The sequence below is a fragment of the Thunnus maccoyii genome, chromosome 1 (genome assembly GCF_910596095.1).
Source record: "Thunnus maccoyii chromosome 1, fThuMac1.1, whole genome shotgun sequence".
Classification (NCBI taxonomy): Eukaryota; Metazoa; Chordata; class Actinopteri; order Scombriformes; family Scombridae; genus Thunnus; species Thunnus maccoyii.
The window spans coordinates 35614821-35638387 of NC_056533.1; the positions used below are offsets into that span (position 1 = coordinate 35614821).

General features: G+C 38.9%; 1 protein-coding gene across 4 annotated transcripts in view; it reads right to left on the minus strand.

Annotated features, from left to right (window-relative positions):
- The window catches only part of adamtsl5 (ADAMTS like 5), a 44349-nt gene extending 24860 nt beyond the window's left edge, over positions 1–19489 (minus strand). Inside the window, exons 1-3 of one of the 4 annotated variants that reach the window (XM_042407741.1) lie at positions 19258–19489; positions 18734–19025; positions 7124–7199 (exon numbers count right to left, since the gene is read on the minus strand). In XM_042407741.1, the coding sequence (XP_042263675.1) occupies positions 7124–7199; positions 18734–18741 (84 nt within the window). In that variant the 5' untranslated portion in view covers positions 18742–19025; positions 19258–19489. Of the gene's footprint in view, positions 1–7123; positions 7200–7344; positions 7440–8714; positions 9178–18733 lie in introns of those variants that run through there. The other 3 variants (XM_042407737.1, XM_042407728.1, XM_042407743.1) reach the window with 3 other exon arrangements.
- Positions 19490–23567: the final 4078 nt, after the last annotated feature.

The following is a 23567-nucleotide window of genomic DNA, read 5'->3' on the forward strand; positions in this document are numbered from 1 at the left end:
AAACAATAAAAGTGATTAGAGAAATCTCAATGGTGCTCCTCAAACACATTCCAGAGTTTTTCCCCTGGAGGAGGACTGAAACTGGCAGCGCTCCCACCGGTTTCTCATACAGGAGCAGGCTCACACACACACACACACTTTTAACTCTTTACACACACCTTCAACATCAGCTGCATTTCTGTCTTGACCTACTTAATGGACTTGGGCCAAAGCCATGTGGAGTATCTGTTGTGCAAATTGGGAATTATTGCGACACTCAGAAGGAGCAGATGTGAATTAGAACATGAACAAAACAGAACTCGGGACTCTTGTTCTCATGTCCCGCCACTTTCTTCATTAATATGCAAATGTATGCAGCAAGATTGTCCGCGGTGTAATCAGATCATCCACTGTAATGGAGGAGTGTGGTGTGAGTCGGATATCTCCATCGTGTTTGTGTGCTTGATTTATTGTGTTGACAATAAAAGACTAAAGTACTCAAAGTACAAGGTGGCTAAAACATCAGATTCTGATAACTTTGATTTTGAAAATGTACAACAAACAGATGCAAATAAGATAGAAACATATAAATCTTTACAATATGTAAGGAGCAAACAGGTTTCTGCAGTGTTCCCAACCTTTTTAATGCAATTTAATTCATTTTCCATGATCACATCAGTCAAAGAATAACAGAAAACCATTTTGCTAAACTTGACACTTGTCCATTATGAGACAATGAGCTTCCTCACAACTGTAGCTGCAGTAGTGACAGTGTTTGCTGCAGGTCTGATGGTCTGCCTGCAGCAAACACTGTTTCACCAGTCTCGTTTTAGTAACTGTCTCCCGACAGCCCTCAGCCACACACAAAAAAGCTACAACTATGGCAGGAAATGGATTTTTGTAAATTAAATGTAATACTTTGTAATAACTGTACAGACCGTTTTTTTTTTTTTTTTTGAGGGAACCGAATTTAATGCTTTGTACAGATCTCCTCCAAACGTTGTTAAAAGTCCTTAACTCTTCCCTGTCCCTCATTGAAAAATGCAGAGTCTATAAATATGCAAATGTTTTTCATTTCAAAAGTTGAACTGATGGACACACACGATGTCTCAGTGTTTGTGCACAGGAAGCTTCAAGTCTCCACATTGCTCTTATCTTGTTTGCCCTTGATTGGCTAAAAATGAGTTGTGATGTCACTAATCGTGCTCGTAGTTACGCATGTTAAACTCAGATTTACGGTGAGCACAGAGAAACTTTCCCCCTGCAGAAGATGAACGTGAAAACAAACTCTGCACATACGTCTTTCTGCACAGTGAAGGTCACACATCCAACTGAAGGAACAAGAAGAAAGAACATATATTTGAGTGGAGGGAGACTCTTTGAGACCTGCTGATATGCTGGTTTTAGCTGTTGGGTTTGCTGATCTCACCGTCCTCGAAACATGAAGTCGATGATACTATTTAGGACTGTGCAGCATATTGGAGGCAGAAGGGATCCAGCATAAAGCAATAATGGCTATAATAATAGTAATAATGGCTAATTGATTGATCTTTCATGTGAATAGGTTATTAAATGGGGATGGTTTCCATTCACTGACCAGCTGTTTCACCTCAGCAATGAACAGCTGGAGACATCAGGTAATATAGTAGCATGAATCCACATGCGACCTCAGTTAACTCCTCTGCCGACAGCAGAATAAAACTAAATAAACAAGAATAAAATGAGCAGCTGCTGTCCACACCTCACGTCCATATCAATATGATTTCAGGTTCATCCCACATAACGAGGCTCGTTTGTTTCATAAGTAGCCGACACAACTACAGCAAACACAACATCCTGCTGCTACAGGCTTTATTTTAACCGTGACGTGGCTTAAAGAGACAAAAATACCAACAAAATGCCTTTTCTCAGCATAGTTTCACATGTTTAAGGATCAGTGATGAACTTCTTGCGTATAAAAAGGTTAAAAAATTCTGTGCAGTTCCAATATTAACTTTAGCCTCTTGAACAAATCCAAAAGACCGGTTATTCAAAGAGTTTCCACAGTTTAATGAAACATGACATTTATCATTTGCGAGATTATTACTGCAAAGCCTTCTGAACTCCCGGAGTTCAACATTAAAAGAGTTTAATGAAAACATTAGTCCCAACAAGCCTTTGTACTTCTCATGTAGTATCTCCACAGCCATGGCGCTTTCATTTATTGGTAACCATTAATCTCTCCCAAAAACTCCCACATCCAAAACCTTCAGTACACTTGTTTTCTTGTACTTTTAAAGGGGTCATATCATATTTTGTGATTTTCTGTTATTTATATACTGTTATGATGTTTGATATCTATGTTAAACAAGTTCCAAAACTAGAAAAGCTCCCTGCAAGTCAAAAGTCAGGGCTTCAACCTGCTGTTAATACTTTGTTTGCAACGTTTTTTTCTACCTTGTCCAAGTAGATCTATCTGTGGACTCACACTACTCTACACGACACTTTACTACACGACACACCCACTTGGTTAGGTTCAGGCATGAGGAGTGACATGATTAGGGTCTGAGTAAGAACATGGGGGGGGGTTGTGTAGTGAAGTAGGTGTGTCGTGTAAGTCTGCAAGATTGCAACTAGACCCTCCTCACCTTGCTGCACGCTGTTCTGTAGCCCTTGTTGCTAAGGTTCTTGCTAACGTTTTTCCGTGTGTTGTTCATATTGTCCATTCACATATTTCAGATCAGATTTCAGCTCGAACATGTACGGATGTATTTGAGAAGTTGACATTTCGAGTAAAGAACGAGAAAAAGAAGTGAAACCCTACTACTATAGTTTGTTTCATAGTTTGTTGACGTAGCCTCCCAAATAGCCAGAAGTCAGCTGTGATGCAGCTTCTGAAAGCTGACCAATCAGAACAGAGTGGGCTCATCAGGAGGCGGGTCTTAAAGAGACAGGAGCTAAAACAGCCTGTTTCAGACAGAGGCTGAACTGAGGGGCTGCATAAAGGACCAGTAGAAGATAAGAAGAGTTTTTAACTGTAAATAATAATAATAATATTCCAGTAGAGCCCCAGAATATAAACATAGAGCTGGAAATGTGCAGAATACGTCCAATTTAACTGTTAATCTCTGGTTGACTAAGCTGACAAGAAGAAAAAAGCCTGAGAGTGACTGAGGCTCTTTGACTTCGTGACTCATATGATAGAATTGGTCAGACATGCACACACACACTCACACACACACACACACACACACACACACACACACACACACACACACACACACAGCTGAGAGTGACCTGTGCTATGACTCTCCGTCATTTTTCATGGCAGGGTCACGTGAGGTTGCCCTCATTAGTGTTACCGCCGGTCAAATTAGTGTTGATAACAGTTGGAGATGGGGTGGGCTGCATTCTAGATTAATGAAAGTGACCTTTGACCTTTACAATGCACCCCTCCCCCCCTTCACATGAGGAGAAAAAAAATCTGCTCTCATGTGTGAAAAGAAAACTGCATACAGTCAGAGCGACAGGTAGAAACCAGGACCTGAACCCTCCACTCCACGGTCTAACAACATACATAGACAGAGTACTTTATTAATCCTAAAGGGAAATTAAAGTGTTACGGCAGCCACTTGACAGAAATCAAAATATAAAAACAATAAGGAAGGTAGAAGAAACAAATATAATAAACTCATATAAAAAAATTAAAATAAATAGAATACCTAAATATGGAATAGAGACCAGAGATAAAACCAACAACGAAATATAAGAAGAGGCTGTACAGACTTATTGAGTGTACTGTCGTCTGACTTTCCCATCATGCCTCTCATCTGTCAGCAGACCAGCTCTCCCACTCTGAGGAGACAGTCTGGGACTGACAGACACAACTGGAAAAACTTTCCATCCCGCGTTCACAGCCAAAATTAAAATAATCTGATTATCTACTCAATACGTCCATAAGAATTACTGACTTAATTACTGTTAATACTACCCTGTAAATGACTTTTCCACACTATATATAGAAAATCACTTCATCTTGTCTTTAGTTTGTTTTACTTGAATACTGTGTAATGACACTTAAATGTTGTTTTGTTTTAATAATTATTATCATTTAATCTTTTATTCAGTTCTGTTTGATGATTTGTTTCCTTCTCTGTTTGTTTTGTGAAGAGAGCACAAATTTGTCAACAAATCTAAATGTAATTTTATAAAAAAAAAAAAATAATTACATGTATCCATGAGTTTTCAAAGGGGACGTATCATGCACATTTTCAGGTCTATGTTTATGTTCTGGCGCTCTACTGGAATATCTTTACATGATTTACAGTGAAAAACTCCTTATTTATCTTATATTGACCCTTTATGCAGCCCCTCAGTTCAGCCTCTGTCTGAAACAGGCAGTTTCAGCTCCTGTCTCTTTAAGGCCCGCCTCCTGATGAGCCCACTCTGTTCTGATTGGTCACTGCTTCACTGCTGACTTCCTGCCACTCTGGAGGCTATGTCAGCAAACCATGAAACAAACTATAGTAGTAGGATTTCACTTCTTTTTCTTGTTTCTTAATAAAGCCCTTTTAACAATTTTTAAAATTTTTGCCAGGACTTTTAGAACATTTTATGTTAATTTCATATTAACTACTGAATCCTCTTAATAAAACTAATCTAACATGCTATCTCACTGGGTACTAGTGCTGAATTATAATACAGATACTCAGAAAATATTTTTGTCAACAACTTTTTTTTCTACCAAACCAAGTTCTTAAAAGATTCAGTCTCTAAGAACTTTGCCAAACTAAAATACAGTTTGTCAATATGACATTTTAAGCAATATATTTGTGATTTAAGAATAATTAAACAACAACTTTCTGTACTTGACAATTTTTTAACAGTCAGCACTACACATTTCAACATTTCAATCAGTAACAAAAAATATTGTGATTCAACAGCCCTAATTGCCAGTCATTGTTTATTTTGTGGCAGATTTTCATGTTTTCTGTTATTAAAACAAAACATAGAGGATTATGCAGCACTTAGTGAAGGTTGGAGCTCTCTGACGTCTAGTTTTTGTGGTTCTTTCAACTGTGGTGCTTGATATGATATACTGCAAACTAAATTTTCCCCCTGGGAAAAGTTACTTCATGAAAATAAGACAATAACATGATTCTAGCTCTAGCTCTTAATCTAGTATTTTGAATTTCTTGGTCCGTTGAGTTGTTTGGTCTATTTGTCTTGTTGTTGTGTTTCGCTGGCTGAATGTTAACAACAGAAACATTGCCAGTGCAGCTGCAACAATGACTGAATGCAGAAAATGTTCCAGCAATCAAAACATCTAAAACATCATTTTAAATGTGGAATGGTTTTGTCTCCCCCAGAGTGTCATTATGTCTGTTTAAATGACACCAGTGTGATACTGACTTACTGTTTTTCTAACAACACATAATAAAAAAGGGACCCTCGATGTGTCGACCCTCCACTACATTCTTGTGTTTGATGTGACAGAGCGGGCTGGGGGTTTAGACTATCTCAGTGTCTGGTTATTCCAGCTGGGCCTGGGGGGAGGTTGGGGGGGGGGGGGGGGGGGTTGTCTGCCTGACAACAAGACAAACAGTGATGATGATGATGATGGACGCGGCAATCGGAGCAGAAATGGTGGTGTGGCAGCAATCAGAGCATGGAGACACCATGAGGACACAGTTTATAGGAACAGTACCGTTTCTAAGACAAAATACCATCAGAAGACAAACACGCTGCAAAAACAATCCAATCAGCACGCTCCCAGACCTCAGCGACCCACTCACATGGTCAAAGGGCTGTGATTGGTTTATTATCTAGATGAGCTGGATTTTCCTCTTTGGAACCTGAGAGCACCGTTTTTCTCTGCGCAAATTAGCTTAATCGCAACATTTAACTCTGTCAAATGTAAGAAAAAGAAGACGAAAAGGCAGGAAAGAGTGGAGAGACTGTGGGAAACGGCCTTGAGCCTTGGCAGGTTGCATGACCCCGTGTGTAAATGTAGCACGGTGCCACTTGTTGAAACACTGTCACTCAGCTATTAGCTTTGTATATTTGCACAACACAACACAAATATTGAGATTATGGCTTCCAACTGACTTCCTGTGTACAACTGAAGACCTTAAAAATGTATGAAAGTGTTCTTAAAGGAGCTCAATAATAGCAATTCAAAAATATTTAAGGAAGACATCGGTTAAGCTCCATTAAATTTTAATCAAATGCTATTTAATAAATGCTATGTTTCATATTAACGATGAATAAATGACTATGTGTAATGTAATAAAGCACTTTGAGAATCACTACAAATGAAATGTATTATTATTATTATTATTGTTATTATTATTATTATTATTATTATTATTAATGTGAAAGAGACTGTCCTTGGTGATGAACCTACAGAAAATTATCTCTTAATTCTGCAGCTTGATGGAGTCTTTAAGCCTCTTTTAGCTCAAAGTTTTGGTTTTATGGTACATTCACTGTTCAGCGCTCTCATGTAGGGCTGTAACTAATAGTTATTTTCATTATCTATTAATCTGCAGATTATTTTCTTGATTAATTTTGTCTATAAAATGTCTGTAAATGAAAGAAAAATGACAATATTTTCCCAGAGTCAAAGGCAACCAATTTACACATTACTAAATTTACTAGCTAAGACTTTTCTTAAGTTTTACTGGGGCAACCTGATTTAGTAAATCACTAGTTTTTAATAAGTTAGCGGTTTCTAAGAGCTTAAAAAGGACTTTACACATAAACTAAATGATGGATTTAAAAACAGCTGGTGCAACTCAGGCCAGGTATTATTCTGAGGAGTGACTTGGCTCTGTGTCTGCTGGATGTGTGAATAGACAACTGTTTGAGAACACGTTAGCCATATGTCATAATATGTGTTCTTCTGCCCCAAATTATCAAATGTAGCATTAAATTTCGTTTGGTTAAATCTGAACTTATTGGTTTTAAAAGCTATTTTCAGTAGTTTTGGACAATGTCGTGCACAGCTGCACTGACTGACTGAGAAAGGTTCCACTTCACTGGCAGGGTTACATCATTTGATAATCAATCCAGATTCAGTATAGTAAGAGGCGTAAAACTGAGCAGAGGCGTTCCTGTCGAGGTCGTGCAGTAACTTGTGTTGAAGTAGGCGAGTCGGACTTACGCTCTGCAGGGAGGACAGGCAGACAGGAGCGACCAGCAGCAGGACAAAGGTCAGGGCCTGGCACAGAGTCAGCTTCCTGTAGACACAGAGAGTAACAAACACCGTCAGTGGGTTAGTGACATTACCGTCGCTGTTTTACACACAAGAATGTCCAGAGTTGAAGGTATAGAAGTTGTTACAGCAGAGGTGGGAAGACTAGAGAAAGAAAAGACACGACTGACATTTCAAACCGCCTCGCAGGCACAGAGGTCTTTAGGTCGATGATAATATCCACAAATAAGCCGCCACACTACTGCGAACCCCTGTGGGTAGGAGCCAAGGTCAGGAATGCCCCCCCATCCAGCCAGTATCATTAATTCCCCCTGCCCAGTCCCCCCCACCTCAACTGTGTCTTATTAACTCCCACACAGCCCGAGAGGGAGGGACCGCCTGCATGACTGGACTCCCCCCTCATTCAACCCTGTCCAACTGTTGACCCACGTTACATAAAAGGATGCTAGAAAACCTGTATCACCTGCTGCGTTTACATGAAGCTTTTTATTTCACTTATAATCTGAATAAGAGCTCAATTAGAGTCAATGTCCGGTTGCGCCAGCTCTTTGGAAATTCAAATTTAGCTTTGTTATTACATGTTTAATAAGTGGAGAATTATGCAAATCTTTACGCAAAATAAAACTGTTTGCACCACACAAACTTGTTCTTATGTAGAGATTAGTTTATAAAATATTTACAACCAGTAACTTAAGGTGTTATTGTTACATAGCTAACTGAACCAACCAACAAAGCTAACGTTAGCGTGCTGATATATGACCAGTTTAGTTCTTATGTAGAGATTAGTTTTCATAAAATATTTGCAACCAGGAACTTCAAGGTGTATTGCTACGTAGCTAACTGAACCAACCAACAAAGCTAATGTTAGCTTGCTGATATATGACCAGTTTAGTTCTTATGTAGAGATTAGTTTTCATAAAATATTTATAACCAGTAACTTAAGGTGTAATTGTTACGTAGCTAACTGAACCAACCAACAAAGCTAACGTTAGCGTGCTGATATACAACCAGTTTAGAGAGTAAACGAAATATGAAATGTGGTCGACACATCTGACCTGACACTTTATAATGATGTATACTTGGAAGATTTTAAAATTTTATTTCACAAAACAATAATAAAACATTGTGCTAACAATAGACTAAATAGCCTAGCATTAACAACATTAGCTAGGTTAGCAAAATCAGATGTATCCCACTTATTTTAAGCTGCATGAATACTACTAACTCTGAAAAGCACATAATTCTACACATATACAAATAAGATAAAGTTATACCTAAAAGGTTACCAGTTAAATTTTATATATCTTTTGTGGAGCTGCAACAATTAGTCGATTCATCAGTCGATCGACAGAAAATTAATTGTCAACTACTGAATGTTTTCTTGTGTCTTTATAGACCAAACAACTAATCAGTTAATTGAGAAAAACCATTAGTTGCAGCTCTAGTAGAGTGCCAACACTGTAAGCCACTTCTCATGGTGCTGCCTGATAAGACTTCCACTCAGCATCGTGTTGAGTGTCTCTTGTGTTTGCTATGTTACCTCGGGGCAAACATGGTGAGGCAAACTGTGAGTCGCTGATTCTCCCTCTCTTTCTCCCTCTGACTCATCAAAGGACAAGTGCTTTTCCTGAGAAGTGCTGGTGATTCTTGGAAAGCCCCTCTCTTTAAACGCTTCCTGGCAGTGCTTTCCTGGCAGCTGCAGTGTGTCATACGTTTAAGGGTTGTGGTTTGTGATGGGACTCGTCATTTTCAAAGGAAAAAGATGTAAGAAATTTGGAAAGTTACACCAACTTAATCTTCTCTGTTTCCTTTTTACTCTGCCCTTATCTTCCATATCCCTCTTCATCCTCCAACAGCCTCCAGCCTGTCTGTCATCTATCTCTCTCAGTCTGTTGTTGTCTTTTATCTCTCCCTGGGCCATAAACAGAAAATTGGTCCAAAGCTTTTGGAGTTGGCTTTTTTGGCTCAGTCCCAGGTCAGTAGTTGCCCTGTCTAATTAAACGATACACATCTCCCTCACACTCGGCTGAGCAGCCCTTCCCTTCAGAGCCCTTCAGAGCCCTTCAGCTCCCGTCTTGGCCTTACATGGGGGAATTCATATCAGAGGAACAAGGAAGGTCGCGTTGACCGAAAGAGGCAAGGAGCACATAATCATGATTGATGTAAGGGGCCTTTTCATTTTCCCACAGACTTTATTTTACTTCCAGCATCTGAGCCGCATCACTCAAGGCCACAGTGTATCGTACGTTTTAGCTATAAACTACAAATTATTACAATGTGTACTTTAAACTAAACATATTTGCTGGTTGTTTCCAAATGCAGACAATACAGTTTTAATTTTTTTTTTTTTTTTTGTGAATTTTTCCTTTCATTCCAGGCAGCCATTAGTTTCCACTCATTTTGGTATAAAAACCAAAAGGCAGACTCCTCAAAAAAACCGGCTTGAGTTGTGTAATCCATCACAGTGAATTTCAAATCAGCTTTTTTGTCAACTGAATAATAACACAGTTTAAGTCCAGATTGATTTGAAAAGTGTGCACTGCATTATCTCTAGAGCTGCAACACTTAGTCCATTAATTGGCAAGAAATGACTCGCCAATTATTTTGATAATCGATTGATGGTTTTAAGGCATTTTATAAGGAAAAAAAATATCTGGTTCAAGCTTCTCAAATGTGAGTATTTTTAGATTTCTTTTTGAATTTGTATCTTTCAGTATTGAACTGTTAGTTGGGACAAAACAAGACATTTGAGGACATCACCTTAGGCTTTGGGAAACAGTGATCAACATTGGACAAACAACTAATAGACTAATTGAGAAAATAATGAAAGTAATGGTTAGTTGCACTCCTAATTACATCATAGTGTAACTTTGACAAAACTAAAAGCGTTCTTGATGTTGTTTTGTTTGCTGGTTTCACACTAGAGGCGAACCGAACCATGGTTCAGTTTGAGCCGGACCGAGACCACCTCTTTATGTCGGACCAAGGTTTGGCTGTTTGGTCCAGACTGTGGTCCGGGTGAGGGTTTGCCAGACCAAACAAGCTAGGTGTGAAAGGGCCCTTGATCTGCAGTAATCACAAATATTTATATTATAAATGGATAAAATGACTGTGTCGAGTGAGAGAGGTTGCTCGTAGTGACAAAATCACAGAGAATTATCACCCGACTCTACAGAGCATTTTAGCATCTTTTAGCTCATTGTTTTGGTTTTTTAGAAACTTAACTGTTTTTCTTCAGTCTGATTGCTCTCATCAACCTCACATTCAGTTTATACAAGCTCTGATAAACCTACTCGTACACTGCCGACCCAGCACCAAACACTGCAAGCATTTAGCAGCTAAAGAGCCAGATAATTCTGTCAGGAGTTGGTGGAGATCTAAACAAGAGCTAAAAGAAGAGTGATAGTTGGACTTACATTTGTCAGGTGGCCAGAAACAACTCAATATGATGTTAGTGTTGCTCTGTTTCTGATGGACGTGTAAAACAGGCCATAACAACTTTATAAAGTGATAATATGTCAAAACTGTTTACAGCTTGTTCTGCTGCCCCAAAGTGGCAAAAAAAACAAACAATTATTGCTGTATGAATTGGGTTTCTGTAATTTTTTCTCTCTTTTTTGCCCTAACAGATGAGCAGCACTTAATTAGTAAAATAAAATAAAATCATAAGCTCTGAAGAAGTCATGCTGTTGCGAGTTTGTGTGCTTGTTTACTGTCTACAGACCAGCACTTCATGTTTTGGTTGATATTTTTGTTTGTTTAAATTTCATGAAAGAAAAACAATTCCTCTGAACTGCAGCTGAGCAAAGTGATCCACTTATTTTCAAGGATTTATATAAAAGGAGAAGTAATTTCTCTCAGTTTGACATGATCTTCGGTTTCAGTTTTTTGAACATGAAAAGACAACAGTCCTGGTCACTGACTGATTGGCCCCCCGACTGCAGGGGCCCTCACAGAGGTGAGCAGGGGTCAGCCCGCCTCCTCCTGCTCTCATTAAGATTATAGCAGCACATTAGCGAATAGCTCCGGGGCAGGGAGAGGGAAAGGGCTTTAATCAATACGAGACTAGTTGTTTATTTTGACTGACATTAGTCGCACACATGACAGAGGAAGAAGAAAAAACAACCCACCCAAACAACACCCAACTACATCATTAAGAGTGTTAGACAAGAAAATGAGCCGAACGCAGTGATGCTCAAAGATCCGCTAACACTTCTCCAAACCTGTAGCTCCCTTTGTTTATCTTGTAAGTTTGATTTTCTGAGAAAATATCACATGAATGCAGCATCACATAACACAGACTTAGATATCCTGTAGAGCTGAAATGATTAAGTAGAAATTATTTGGATAATTGATTAATTATTGAGTCTTCTTTGAGCTGGTTCCAGCTTCTGAAATGTGATGATTTTCTGATATTCTCTGTGTTATTTAATTGTAAATTGAATATCTTTGGGTTTGTATGTGAGTTAGCAGGATATCTCTACAGCTGCAACAATTAGTCGATTAATCGATTAGTTGATCAACAGAAAATTAATCGGCAACTATTTTATTAATCATTTGATTGTTTTTTCAAGTAAAAATGACAAATATTCTCTGGTTACAGTTTGATGATTTGCTGTTTCTACTTTTCATAAATGAATGTCATAAATTTTATATCTTAACATTTTAGAAAACAAACAAAGTGAAGATGTTACTGTGGCCTCTGAGAGATTTTTTCACTACTTTTTAACATTTCATACAGTAAACGATTTATTGATTAATCAATGAAAATAATCATTAGTTGCAGCCCTAGATATCTCATAAAATATTTTACAGATATTAGTGATATTTTTGTGAAACTTTTAAATGATTAGGCCACTAATTTATTAGTCAATCAACAAAATTAATCAGCAACAATTCTAATCGTTTGAGTACTTTTATAAGCAAAAATGACAAAAATGTACTTGTACTGGAACTGGAAGATGAATTGATAATATAAATGATCCTTGAAGCCTTAGCTTTTGTTAAATAATTTTTAAAAGTATTTTCTGAATTTTTGAAAAAACATGCTTTTTTCTCATTAAATACTCCTGAAATAACATCTGTCACTTTGTGTACTTTGATGCAGATCTGGATTTAAATTTTTTATACATTTTGTATTTTGAAAATAACAAATTAAAGTCCAAAGATGATGCATCTTTGGCAGGAACAAACACTCTCAGTTCATTATGGTTGAGAAACTCTGATCGTCTAATGATTCAAGTCCCAAAAGTCTTCACATAAATCCAGTGAACTGACACTTGAACGAAGTGCGATCTGACTGTCAGACAGGTGACAACATAACCTGCATCCAGCAGAGAAAAAAGAGGCTGCGCTCTCCCCACCCAACGCATTTAATACCTCTGTAATGACTGAACTCACAAACCTTTGCTTAAACACACCCTAACAGACACGTAGCCCTCACATTCCCACCCTGCACAAATAAACAACATTTCCACGCTGTTATCATGCAATTACACTGAAACTATAGTGGTGCACAGTGCGCTGCAGGTGAGAATGTGTCCTTTGACCTGCGGGAAGGTGTGAGTCACATCAACACCGGAGACACCTGACTGCAGATCTGTGCTCCTTCAGTTTCTTTGTGTGGGATCTTGGTCTTTCTGCATGGTGACCTGCAGGCGTCCTTTTTACAATTGTCTGCTCACCCACCGAGTTTGGAGAAGCAATACATCTTCCAACCGGGGGCCAGTCTTGACCTTTGACCCCTCTTGAGATTTAGCTGTGACCCACCCAGTGTTAAGGAAAGCCTGGTGGAGGGTCTGATGGTTATATGGAGCACGCTGCTGAATGAATTGACACAACCTTACAACCTTTAACAGATGTTCAGACTGGAGGCTCGGTGGTCAGCTCTGACCTCTGGATCCGCGCTGACTATGAATGAGGCAGCAACAATCGAACACTCAGTGGCCTCGTATTCATGGAAAGAGTTTCTTTGAGCGCTCGTGGAGCGTCTTTGTGCTTCAGCATCTGCTCCACTTAAAGATGTAGTAAAACATTTCACAGAAAAGAAATGAAATACTATTGTATGTCTGGACAAAACACCCACAGACATTTGTGGTAAATGACTGAATGAAAGACAGATCGTGTTGTTGGTTTTGTTGTTGCCAAAATGTCTAGACTCAGACTGTTGCTCAACTACGGTCCCTTCCCTTCACTTCATTTCACTTCACATCACTTCACTCGCTCCTTCCACGACAGGGAGAACAAACTTGGTACACCATCATACCTCAGGGATTATAAGATTATCTTTTCACAGCCACTTTGACTGCGGCAGAGCCTCCCGGGTCATCTACAGTCATGGTTTCACAACATGAGTAACATGAAGAGATCCATGCAAAAAAAAAAACCAACAAAAAAACCCACAGTGAACAGTGAGCCAGACCACCGAAACTTTAAAATATTACAATCATAACTGACATTTCAACAATGAAGCCTGTCAACCTCAACATTACTACACCCACTTCACTTCTAAATAAAAACTGTTTTCTTGAAGCTGCAAATGTTCCTGCAGGATTAGGAGTCAAATTTCTGTCTCCATCAGCTTAAACACTAATGGTCCAATGGCAGAAATCCCAGATCTGGATCACCACCAAATCCAAATCAATTGTTCCTTGGCCCAAAGCCGATATGTCCGTCAAATTTCATGGAAATTTTTTCACAGGGGTTTTAAGACATTTTGCTGACAGACAAAGAAACGCACTAACTGGGTAAAAACACAGCTGTAATCCTGCATGGAAGGAAACCTTTCAATCAGTAAAGTACAAGCTTATCGTCAGGTTTGTGCAAAGACACACAAACACGGAGCAGTAAAGTCTTATCTGACTGAACCTTGAGACTAGACAGTGTTCGTCAGGAATATCGCTGTCTGACTTCGTTATTTTCTCTGACGGAGAACAGATGTTTAAAGTAACCAGGGAACAGTGTTTGGATGAGCAGGATGCTTTGGCAGAAACATGACAAGGACAAGTTCAAAATGCTTTCATATTTTTCAGAATGAATAACTGGAGCAGCTGGGATGCAACTGTGCATTCTTTCACTTGGCACCATTTTGTTAAACTTGTTATTTTAAAAGTTGTCAAAATGCAGGATTTGTTGCATGGGAGTTTATGTGTTTTTTTTTAAATAAATCTTTGACTAGATTAGGGCTGTAACTAACCATTATTTTCATTACTTTTTCGATTAATTGTTTGGCTTATTAATTGTTTAGTTTATAAAACTGTCCATTAATTTCCCAGGGCCGAAGATAATGTCTTCAAATATCTTGATTTGTCCGACCAACAGTCCAAAACCCAAAGATATTCAGTTTATATGGATATAAAACAGAAAAAAAAAAAAAAATCTTTTTTAAAATCTGGAACCAGAGGATGTTTGGTGTTTTTTGCTATAAAACTCACTGACACAATTAATTGATTATTAAAATCATTGCCGATTATTTTTCCTTCAACTTAATCGATTAATCAATTAATCATTTCACCCTTTAACTGGATTACTGACCAGTCTTTCCAGGATATAAACCCACAGGAGACAGACAAAGGTAGAACAGAAGTGAATAATAAATATTTAGACCATTTCCATTTGTACCTTGAATAGAAGAATTACATTATGTATACCCAAAATGACAATAAGCCTTTTTCACGGCAGACATATTGAGTTGTCATAGTAGGAAAAGTACAGGTGTTATTAATAACATTAATGATGGATCTGTTATATTCAAGTGTCCCAGTAAACCTTGGCATTGAGTCAGCAAACACAATACGAGGACACTGAAGCTGCTGAATGGAAAAAACCATCAAGATCAACACCTGTGATTTTCCTGCTGTGACACCTAAAGATGTCCACCATGAAAAAGACTTATTAGTTGCATTTCACATTTTTCAAAATCAATAAATTGGGATGCATCCATGGTTTTCACCTCTGTACCTCTGTAGGTTTTGTATTATGGGAAATTGTGTGATTTTGGTGAATATAGTGGAGCATTTAGCAGCTAGGAGTGGGTAGAGAGTGCTTGCAGTTCATTTGCAGAATGGTGTATGTGCAGAGTTTGTTTTCACATTCATCAGCTGAAGATGGAAAGTTACTCTGAGCTCACCTTAAATCTCAGTTTAAGGTGTGTACCTACGAGAAGAATTTGTGACATCACAACTAGTTTGGAGCCAATCGTGGTCCAGTATCCGATTTACACAAGAGTGATGTGGAAACTTGAAGCTGCACAAACACTGAAAATGGACTTGACAGTGAAGTAGGAGACCAGCATTTAAACTTTTGAAAGGAAATATATTTGCATATTTATAGATTCTGGATTTTTAAAGAGGAAGAGATGTCATTTTAAAGATTTTAATGAGGAAATTGAACTTATTAGACTCAAATTATTACTCCAAACAGAGTATTTTTATATGTCTTAAAACAAGTCTGGAGGGAATCTTTAACTAAGAGTCTTTTTTTAAAATACTGCTGTCCTCCTGCTCACAGTCCGCATCCACAAGGAAGAAAAGGATTGAAATTCCTCCCCACAGGAGAGAGTGACATCATTGCGTGTAACACCAAATTAGAGTCCTCGTTTTGAAGCTATATGCTCAGTGTTCCATGGTAAGTAGATTAAATCTGTTCACGGGGCTGGTGGCTCCTTCCCAAACAAACATTCCTCTAAAGAGTTATCAGAGAGACAGAAAATGCGCCCTGAGCCAAAATCTTTCGCTCTCTGTGTCGACTTTCTCTTTCTGCAGACCATGTCCGTCTGACAGACAGCTTGCACATTTCTTGTGACACATTACATCAGATGCAGCTCATAAGAGATCACACTTTAACATCTTGGGTGCAGAGTGCAGAAATGTTAGCATTCGAGTATCCCAGAGCAGCAGAGCAGCAGAGGAAACAAAGTTAAAAGACAGATTCAAGACAAATAAAAAGACTTTATGCACAGTCGGAGCAAAAGGCTCAGACCCTCTGCAGTCCCCTGTGTTTGTGTTCTCTGTTGCAGGGACGGGATTAGATAAAATATGAGCAGGGTATTTATAGTCGGTGACATTTAAGAGATAAGCAGAATGGGTGGAATGTAGAGCCAAGAGTGGCAATATCACAGATACAGCGGGAGGATTACCTCACCCGCTGGCAGGAAGTATATAGCTTACAGCAGACTGAATCTGCCCTCAGAGAAAACACACTGTACAAGCCACATCTCAGCTGCTTCAAGTCAAGTTTCTTTGATGAACAAGTCAAATAACGCATGAACACAAGTCTTAAGTCACCACATGACACACACACATCTTTCAATACTGTGGTAAAGGATGCCAGAGCTACCTGCTGCTCTAATCTTGTATCTAACAATCAGCACAACCCCAAAGTTTTATTTGACACCATCAAGTGAGGAATGTAACAAATTTTCTTCTTTCTATGTGGGTAAGATTAATGACATCAGGTCGAACATTTTCTCTTTACCTTTCCCTCCTATCTCGTGCTCCTCTCGGCCTACAATCCAGGAAAGTTCTTACTAACTTGGTTAAAAGAATGAAAATGACCTCTTGCCCCCTTTGACATCCTTCCAACATCTCTGTTTAAAAATGTCATTGGCTCTATTGTACCTGCTGTGCTCTCCATAATCAACAACTCTCTATTATCTGGTCATGTTCCTGCTCAATTCAAACAAGCTGTTATTCAACCACTTTTCAAAAAAATCAAGCCTTGATCCTTCTCTACTCCAAAATTACAGAGTTACCCTAACCCTAACCCCCTAACCCTAACCCATCTCCAAGTTGCCTTTTGTAGCCAAAATTTTTAGAAAAACTGGTTGCTAAGCAGCTCACAACTGCAATAGATGAGCATAATATCTTTGATAAGGTTCAGTCTGGCTTCTGCTGGTTGCACTCACCAGAAACAGCTCTTCTCACTGTGTCGAATCATATCTTGATGCGTGGTGATGCAGGAAAATGTTCAGTGTTGTTGAATCTCAGTGCAGCTTTTGATTGTGTGGACCAGTGTATCTCGGTGGAGAGACTTGAGCAGTGGGTGGGTGGGTGTGTATCTATAGGTCAGCCATGCAGCGGTTCCCCTCCTACCTCTCTGATAAGAGCTTTGCAGTTTTTTTGTTGGCAGCTTCACCTCCTCATCTAAAACTCTGTATTGTGGTGTGCCCCAAGGTTCAGTCCTTGGTCCTGTTCTGTTTGCCTTGTGTGTGCTTCCCCTTGGACAGATATTAAGGCACTTTAAAGGTATCTCCTAACACTGCTATGCAGATGATATTCAATTATATGTTTCTTTTAAACCTCAAAACATATCAGGTTTAAATAACTGTCTAAATGCTATAAAAACTGGATGGCAGATCATTTCTTACAGCTGAATGCAAACAAAACAGAAATCCTTCTTTCTGCCCCTCCTAGTGTTGTTCCTGAGATAAGGGATAGGTCTCTTACCTCAACAGTTAAATCCTCCATAAGAAATCTAGGTGTGACTTTGGAACAGGCTCTGAATCTGGGCCAATATGTCAAGCGTCTGATTTGCTCTTGTTTTTTTCCAGCTGAGGATCAAAGTTCAGGCCCATTGTGTCTCAAGCGGAAATGGAAACGTTACTTCATTTTACTGTAACTCTCTTTTCACCTGCCTCAGCAAAACATCCCTGGATTGTTTACAAGTGGCCCAAAATGCTGCTGCTGCTGCTAAACTCTTGACCAGATCCTCCAAAAGATTTCATGGGACACCGATTCTGATTGCTCCTCATTGGCTCCCCATCAAATTCAGAATCCAATTCAAAGTTCTCGTGATCATCTATAGAGCTCTGCATAGTCAGGCTCGTGCCTACATTAGAGATCTACTGCAGCCCTACATGTCACCAGCAGGTCTCTGAAGTCCTCTGATCAGGGTTTGCTGGTGTTCCTCGATCTTAAAACTAAACTTTTGAACTCTCTCCCTTTGGACTTAAGATCTGTGGACACCTTTAAAAAGCAGCTCAAGACCCATTTGTTTAGACTTGCCTTTGTGTAATTTTTCTATTATCTATTTATTCTCTTTTTTACTGTGTTTTAAGCCTGTATTTGTGTTTTATGCTTTATTTCCTCTGTGAAGCGCTTTGTGATGTCTCTGCTCTCCAAAGGTAAAGTAAATAAAGTAAGTTACTTACTTATTTACTTACTTCCCCCTGCAATTCTTGTGATGAAGTGAGAACAAAACAAACAGCTTACAACTGGAGGGAAAAAAAAAACTCAACTGTCCCTGGAATTTATCACCTCCCATCCTTCACTGTACTGCAAAAAATGTTCAAGGCTTTGCAGTTCATTATGAGCAAAATAACTCAAGGTAAATATTTAAGGACACCACATATTTTTCCCTCTGAAATGCAACATCAGAGAGCAAACAGCCTTCACTTAGAAAAGAGAAAAACTAAACCTGTCTCTGGAATTTATCACCTCACATCACTGCTGGACACTCACTTATAAATCATCTTCATTGAGTTCTCATGCGATCCTCCAAGCAGTTACAGCCACACAAAACTTCACCAGAAACACATTTTTAAAAATCCCAGAGTCTTACCTCGACATAGTGGATCCTTGTGGATTGGTCTCAGGTTTGTTACATTCGCGGTCAGGTGCAGTTCTGGTCCCCTATCATGGTGTGAAACGTCGCGGCTCAGATGCGCAGTGCATCCCAGCGGCTGGCTGCTCCGACGCACGGACTCCAAACTCAACACCATCCATGGCAGCCCATACTCTCTCCTGGGCTTCCCTTCTTCCTCTTCTTCTTCTTCTTCTTCTGTTTTTTTAAGGGGAACTTTAAAGGAACTTGTTTTTCCTCTTTCAGCTGCAGAGCTTGTCCATCCAAACAGCTGTTAGTTCCCAAAACACATCACATCAGTTTTGTCTCGCGGGAAACGCAAAGTGGGAAAAAAAGACGCATCTTCTGCTGCACTTCAGGTGCAGAAATTAAATGAAAAGAAGGGAAATTCCTCTCTCTGTTTCTATTTTATATTAGACACCATCAGCTGAGAGCCACATACAAATTATTCCAAATGGGAAACAATTTAAATTCAGTCTCTGAAGTGTGTATAACAGTCTTACCATCGCCTCCAGGCAGGTGATTTTCACTTGCCCTGCCTGATAAAACTCTCCTGTGGCAACAGGTAGCTCCAGTAGCTGTTTCTTCTCTTTTCTTTTTTGACCTTCCTCTCAGTCCAAACCACACAGTCTACAGTCCAAAACAGGACAAATGTGTGGCAGAAAAGCCGCACAAAGAGCCACCGGCAGCGCTACACTACTCCACCGCCCTCGTTGGCAGTGTGAGCGCAGTGCTGGTGTGTCTCTCTCTCTCTCTCTGTGTCTCTCTGTCTCTCCCCCCTCTCTCCCCCCTCTCTCTCTCTCTCTCTCTCTCTCTCTCTCTCTCTCTCTCTCTCTCTCTCTCTCCACCTGAGCGCTGCATTCCTGCAGTGAACACGCCTCTCTCCTCCAATCACAGCCCAGCAGCTCCTCTAAAGTCAGAGGTGACAAGATGTTTCCTACAGAAATCCTGCAGGTGAAAAAGTGCTGGATGACAAACTTAAAGATCTCCTCCAGTTATGCATTAAGAATTAAAAAAAAAATACTCTGCTTTGAATAATAAATTGTGTCTCATATGAGTGTTTCCAAAAAAAAGAGAACAACAACTAAAAAATCTTAAAAATTTGTCTGCTCTCCCTGTTTGTGTGCTGGAAGGTATAAGAGTGAATATCAGACTTCTTTATGATGCTTATTGAATTAAGATTGTTTTCCAAAATATTTGTGATGTCACAAATTGTGCTCGTACATGTCGTAAAGTTAGTTTTAAGGTGAACTCAAAGAAACTTTCTTCTTCCAGCAGATGAATGTAAAAACATGTCAAACTCTGAACATAAATCATTTCTGACCAGAAAACAGAGAACAACACTGAGAAGTCAAATAAAGTAAAACATATTTTTGGGTGGAGAGGGACTTTAAAACTTAAAGATTCCCTCCAGACATGTTTTGTGACATGAAAAAAATCTGCTTGAATGATAATTTGTGTCTAATATGGTTTTACCTCAAAAAGTTCAGTTATGTTGCTAAAAACTGATTAATAGCACATCTCCTCCTTCTCCCTCGATGAAAAATCCTGAATCTTAATGTGTAAATATTTTTCATTTCAAAGGTTTTCCTGCTGAACAGAAGATGTTTCCTGTTTCATTGAAGTAGAATAAAGGAACAAGAAGAAAAACACCTCTAAACACAGGAAATATCACAATACAACATTTGTTCATTGCAAATAAAAGCCCTTTATTCATCAATTCAATCAATTTAAAGTACTGTACCTTAAGTAAAAAGTACCCAAGGAAGATGATGATGATGATGGTGATGATGATGATTATTTGGTATGTAATTATATATATATATAATATTAATGTAACATTCCTGCAGGTATTTAATGTGCTGCTGCAATATAAAAATACTCCATTACTGTGTACAAAAGTACATAAGTATTTACAGCTAAATTTACTTGAAGTATCAAAAGTAAAAGTACTCATTTTACAAAAAAATAAACAAAAAAACCCCGTCCCCATGTGACTGATATATTAAATAAATTGGTGCCACTTTCTAATAAGGAACCCTTTATAAATAGTTATTGATGGAAAGGCTTCATTAATAGTTAATAAGTCATTTATTAATGCTTAATAGATGAGTTACAATCCAATAATTAAAATATATTTTGGGATGTCCAGGTTGTGAAGAATCCCTCTGGTTGGTGTTTATCATCTCTGTTTGGTAATAAAGTGAATTAAATGTTGGAAATCCGTTAATAAATGAGTAATAAATTGTGAATAAATTGATTTTTGTCTCTTTTCCAGAAGGTTCGTCCCACCAGTCAACAGCATTTTTTCACAACCTGACAAAGTACTTATTAATAATGATTTATAATGATCCATAAAGAACTAGTAAATGATTTATTAACCATTAATAACTCTTAAAAGGGGCACCGATACATTTAATAAAATACAATATTGATACTGATGCATCCATGTATAAGCAGCATTATACTGAATATAGTAAAATGCTTTATATACAGTTTATTTACAATTAATGGTTCTCAACCTAGGGGTCGGGCCCTCCAAAGGGTCACAAGATAAATCTGAGGGGTCGTGAGATGATTAATGGGAGAGGAAAGAAGAAGAAGTTCTGATACACAAACATGTTTTCATTGTTTCGACAGTAACTTTTACTGAAATGAAAACATGTGAGAAGTTAAACGTCTCTTTGATGAAACTGCTCACAACTCAGAGACAATAAAACACAACTAATCACTGACAGAGTTCACATGAGAAAAAGGTTGGAAACCAGTTTAATCTTTAGCAATGTGTTGTAATTTACAAGTTTATATGTAAATTTATGTGAGATTAAATTCTGAAAAGTAACTAGTAACTACAGTTGTCAAACATATGCAGTACAAGTACAATATTTCCTTCTGAAATGTAGTGGAGTGGAAATATATAGTAGCATAAATAGAATTACTTAAGTAAAAAACCTTTATTTCGTTTTTTTTAAAATCACTACAAATAATAAATAATAATAATAAAAGTTACAACAGAAATGTAGCCGAGTGATTACACAACCACAACATAATGAACGGATGTCAAAGCATCACACACACACACACACACACACACACACACCGTCTTCCAGCTTCTTGCCATTTCTGTCTTTTCCATCCTTTCACCATCACGTCTTTCATCACCATCTTACTCACTGTTTCATAATTTCTTCCCATTCTTCCGCTACTTTTTTCCATATCCCATCACCTCCTCCTCACCTTCCTCCTGCTCTCACTGTTTCACCAGGTGAGTGCTTTAGGGAGACAAACCCCATCTGCATCTACATGTCAGGACGCCTGTCTGTGTTAATCACTTCATACCTTCTCTTGTATTATAACTACATGAAACTGTATCCCGCGGGCATTTCCTTTGTCTCTCATTGTGCTTTAGATTTGAGGTGCCACATCCTCTTCTTGCAGGTTTTGTTGGAGCTCATCTTGTGATGTATGAGTCTGTAGCATGCGAGTCATCTCCAGTTTCCTGCAGCAGCATGAACGGGAAGATTTGAGTGATGGTGAAGCAACCACATAGCCTCTCGGTGAACTCGGAGAACTGTCTCCACCTCGGTGTGTCGCAGGCCCCTTTAAGCTCAGCCAAGGCGGGAGACAGTTCATCTGAGCTGTGCTGCAGCTCCAACATGCGACCTTGAACTATCATCTGGAGCCGTGCAGACATAACAAAGGAAACAGGAGAGCGTTCGTTGGATGACAAAGCGGTCTTACATGGTCTCAAGGTCTTAAAAGAGTACTTAGCATTGTTCTTCTATTACACTGTCAGACTCATGATGGTCATATGATGCACATTTGCAAGTCTGTACTTTTATTCTGGGGCTCTGCTGGAATATCTTTGCATGATTTACAGTTCAGAATTCTTATTTGTCTTATACTGGTCCTTTATGCAGCCTCCCAGTTCAGCCTCTGTCTGAAACTGCAGAATAAAACGTTGGCATTGTATCTTTCTGCAAACCACGTTGAGTATCTACGTTTCAACAGGTGTAATAGGTATCATATCAACATTTCTAAAGTGAGGTAGTTCACATGAGATCTATATGAGCTGACTTTCTCATTAGGGGGAGGAGGGGTCAGTGGACGGCTGGGAAATTTGTTGGAAGTTTGTTGGAATCAGCAGAGAACACAGTTCGCGACCACCTCGAAGACAATGTCCGCTTCCCGTTTCAACTGACAAAAGTGGCTGTTTTTAGCGAGACGTCAGGACATTTGCAGTCGTTTTTATTTTTTTATTTTATTTTAATCCAAACCACAATCTTTCCGTAACACTAGCCAAGTGGTTTTTGTGCCTGAACCTAACCAGACCTTAACCACAGTGTCGTCACATCATAAAACATCATTATTCAACTGATAACGGCCGACATTGAAACATAGATATTCAATGTATCCGTGGTTTGCAGAAAAGTACAATGTCAACGTTTTATTCTGGCGACTGGGTCAAAAACAGGCAGTTTTAGCTCCTGTCTCCCACTCTGTTCTGATTGGTTAGATTTTGAAAACTGTGTCTCGGCCGACTTCCTCTGGCTCCAGAAAAACAGTAGTGGTACTTTTATCTTTTTCTCGTGCTTTTCTCAAAATGGAAACTTCTAAAATACATCTGTACATGTTCGAGCCTGAATCCGAGCAACAAAGATTACGGAGCAGACGGCTGTTTGTGGGCATGTGCAAACAATCTGATGTCATCACGAGGAGGAAGTAGAGTGTGAGGACGAGGACATCGGAAACACACTGGTTTGGGTCGGACAACTGTGAAGATAATCGGTTCAGAGAGGATACTTTAATTTCC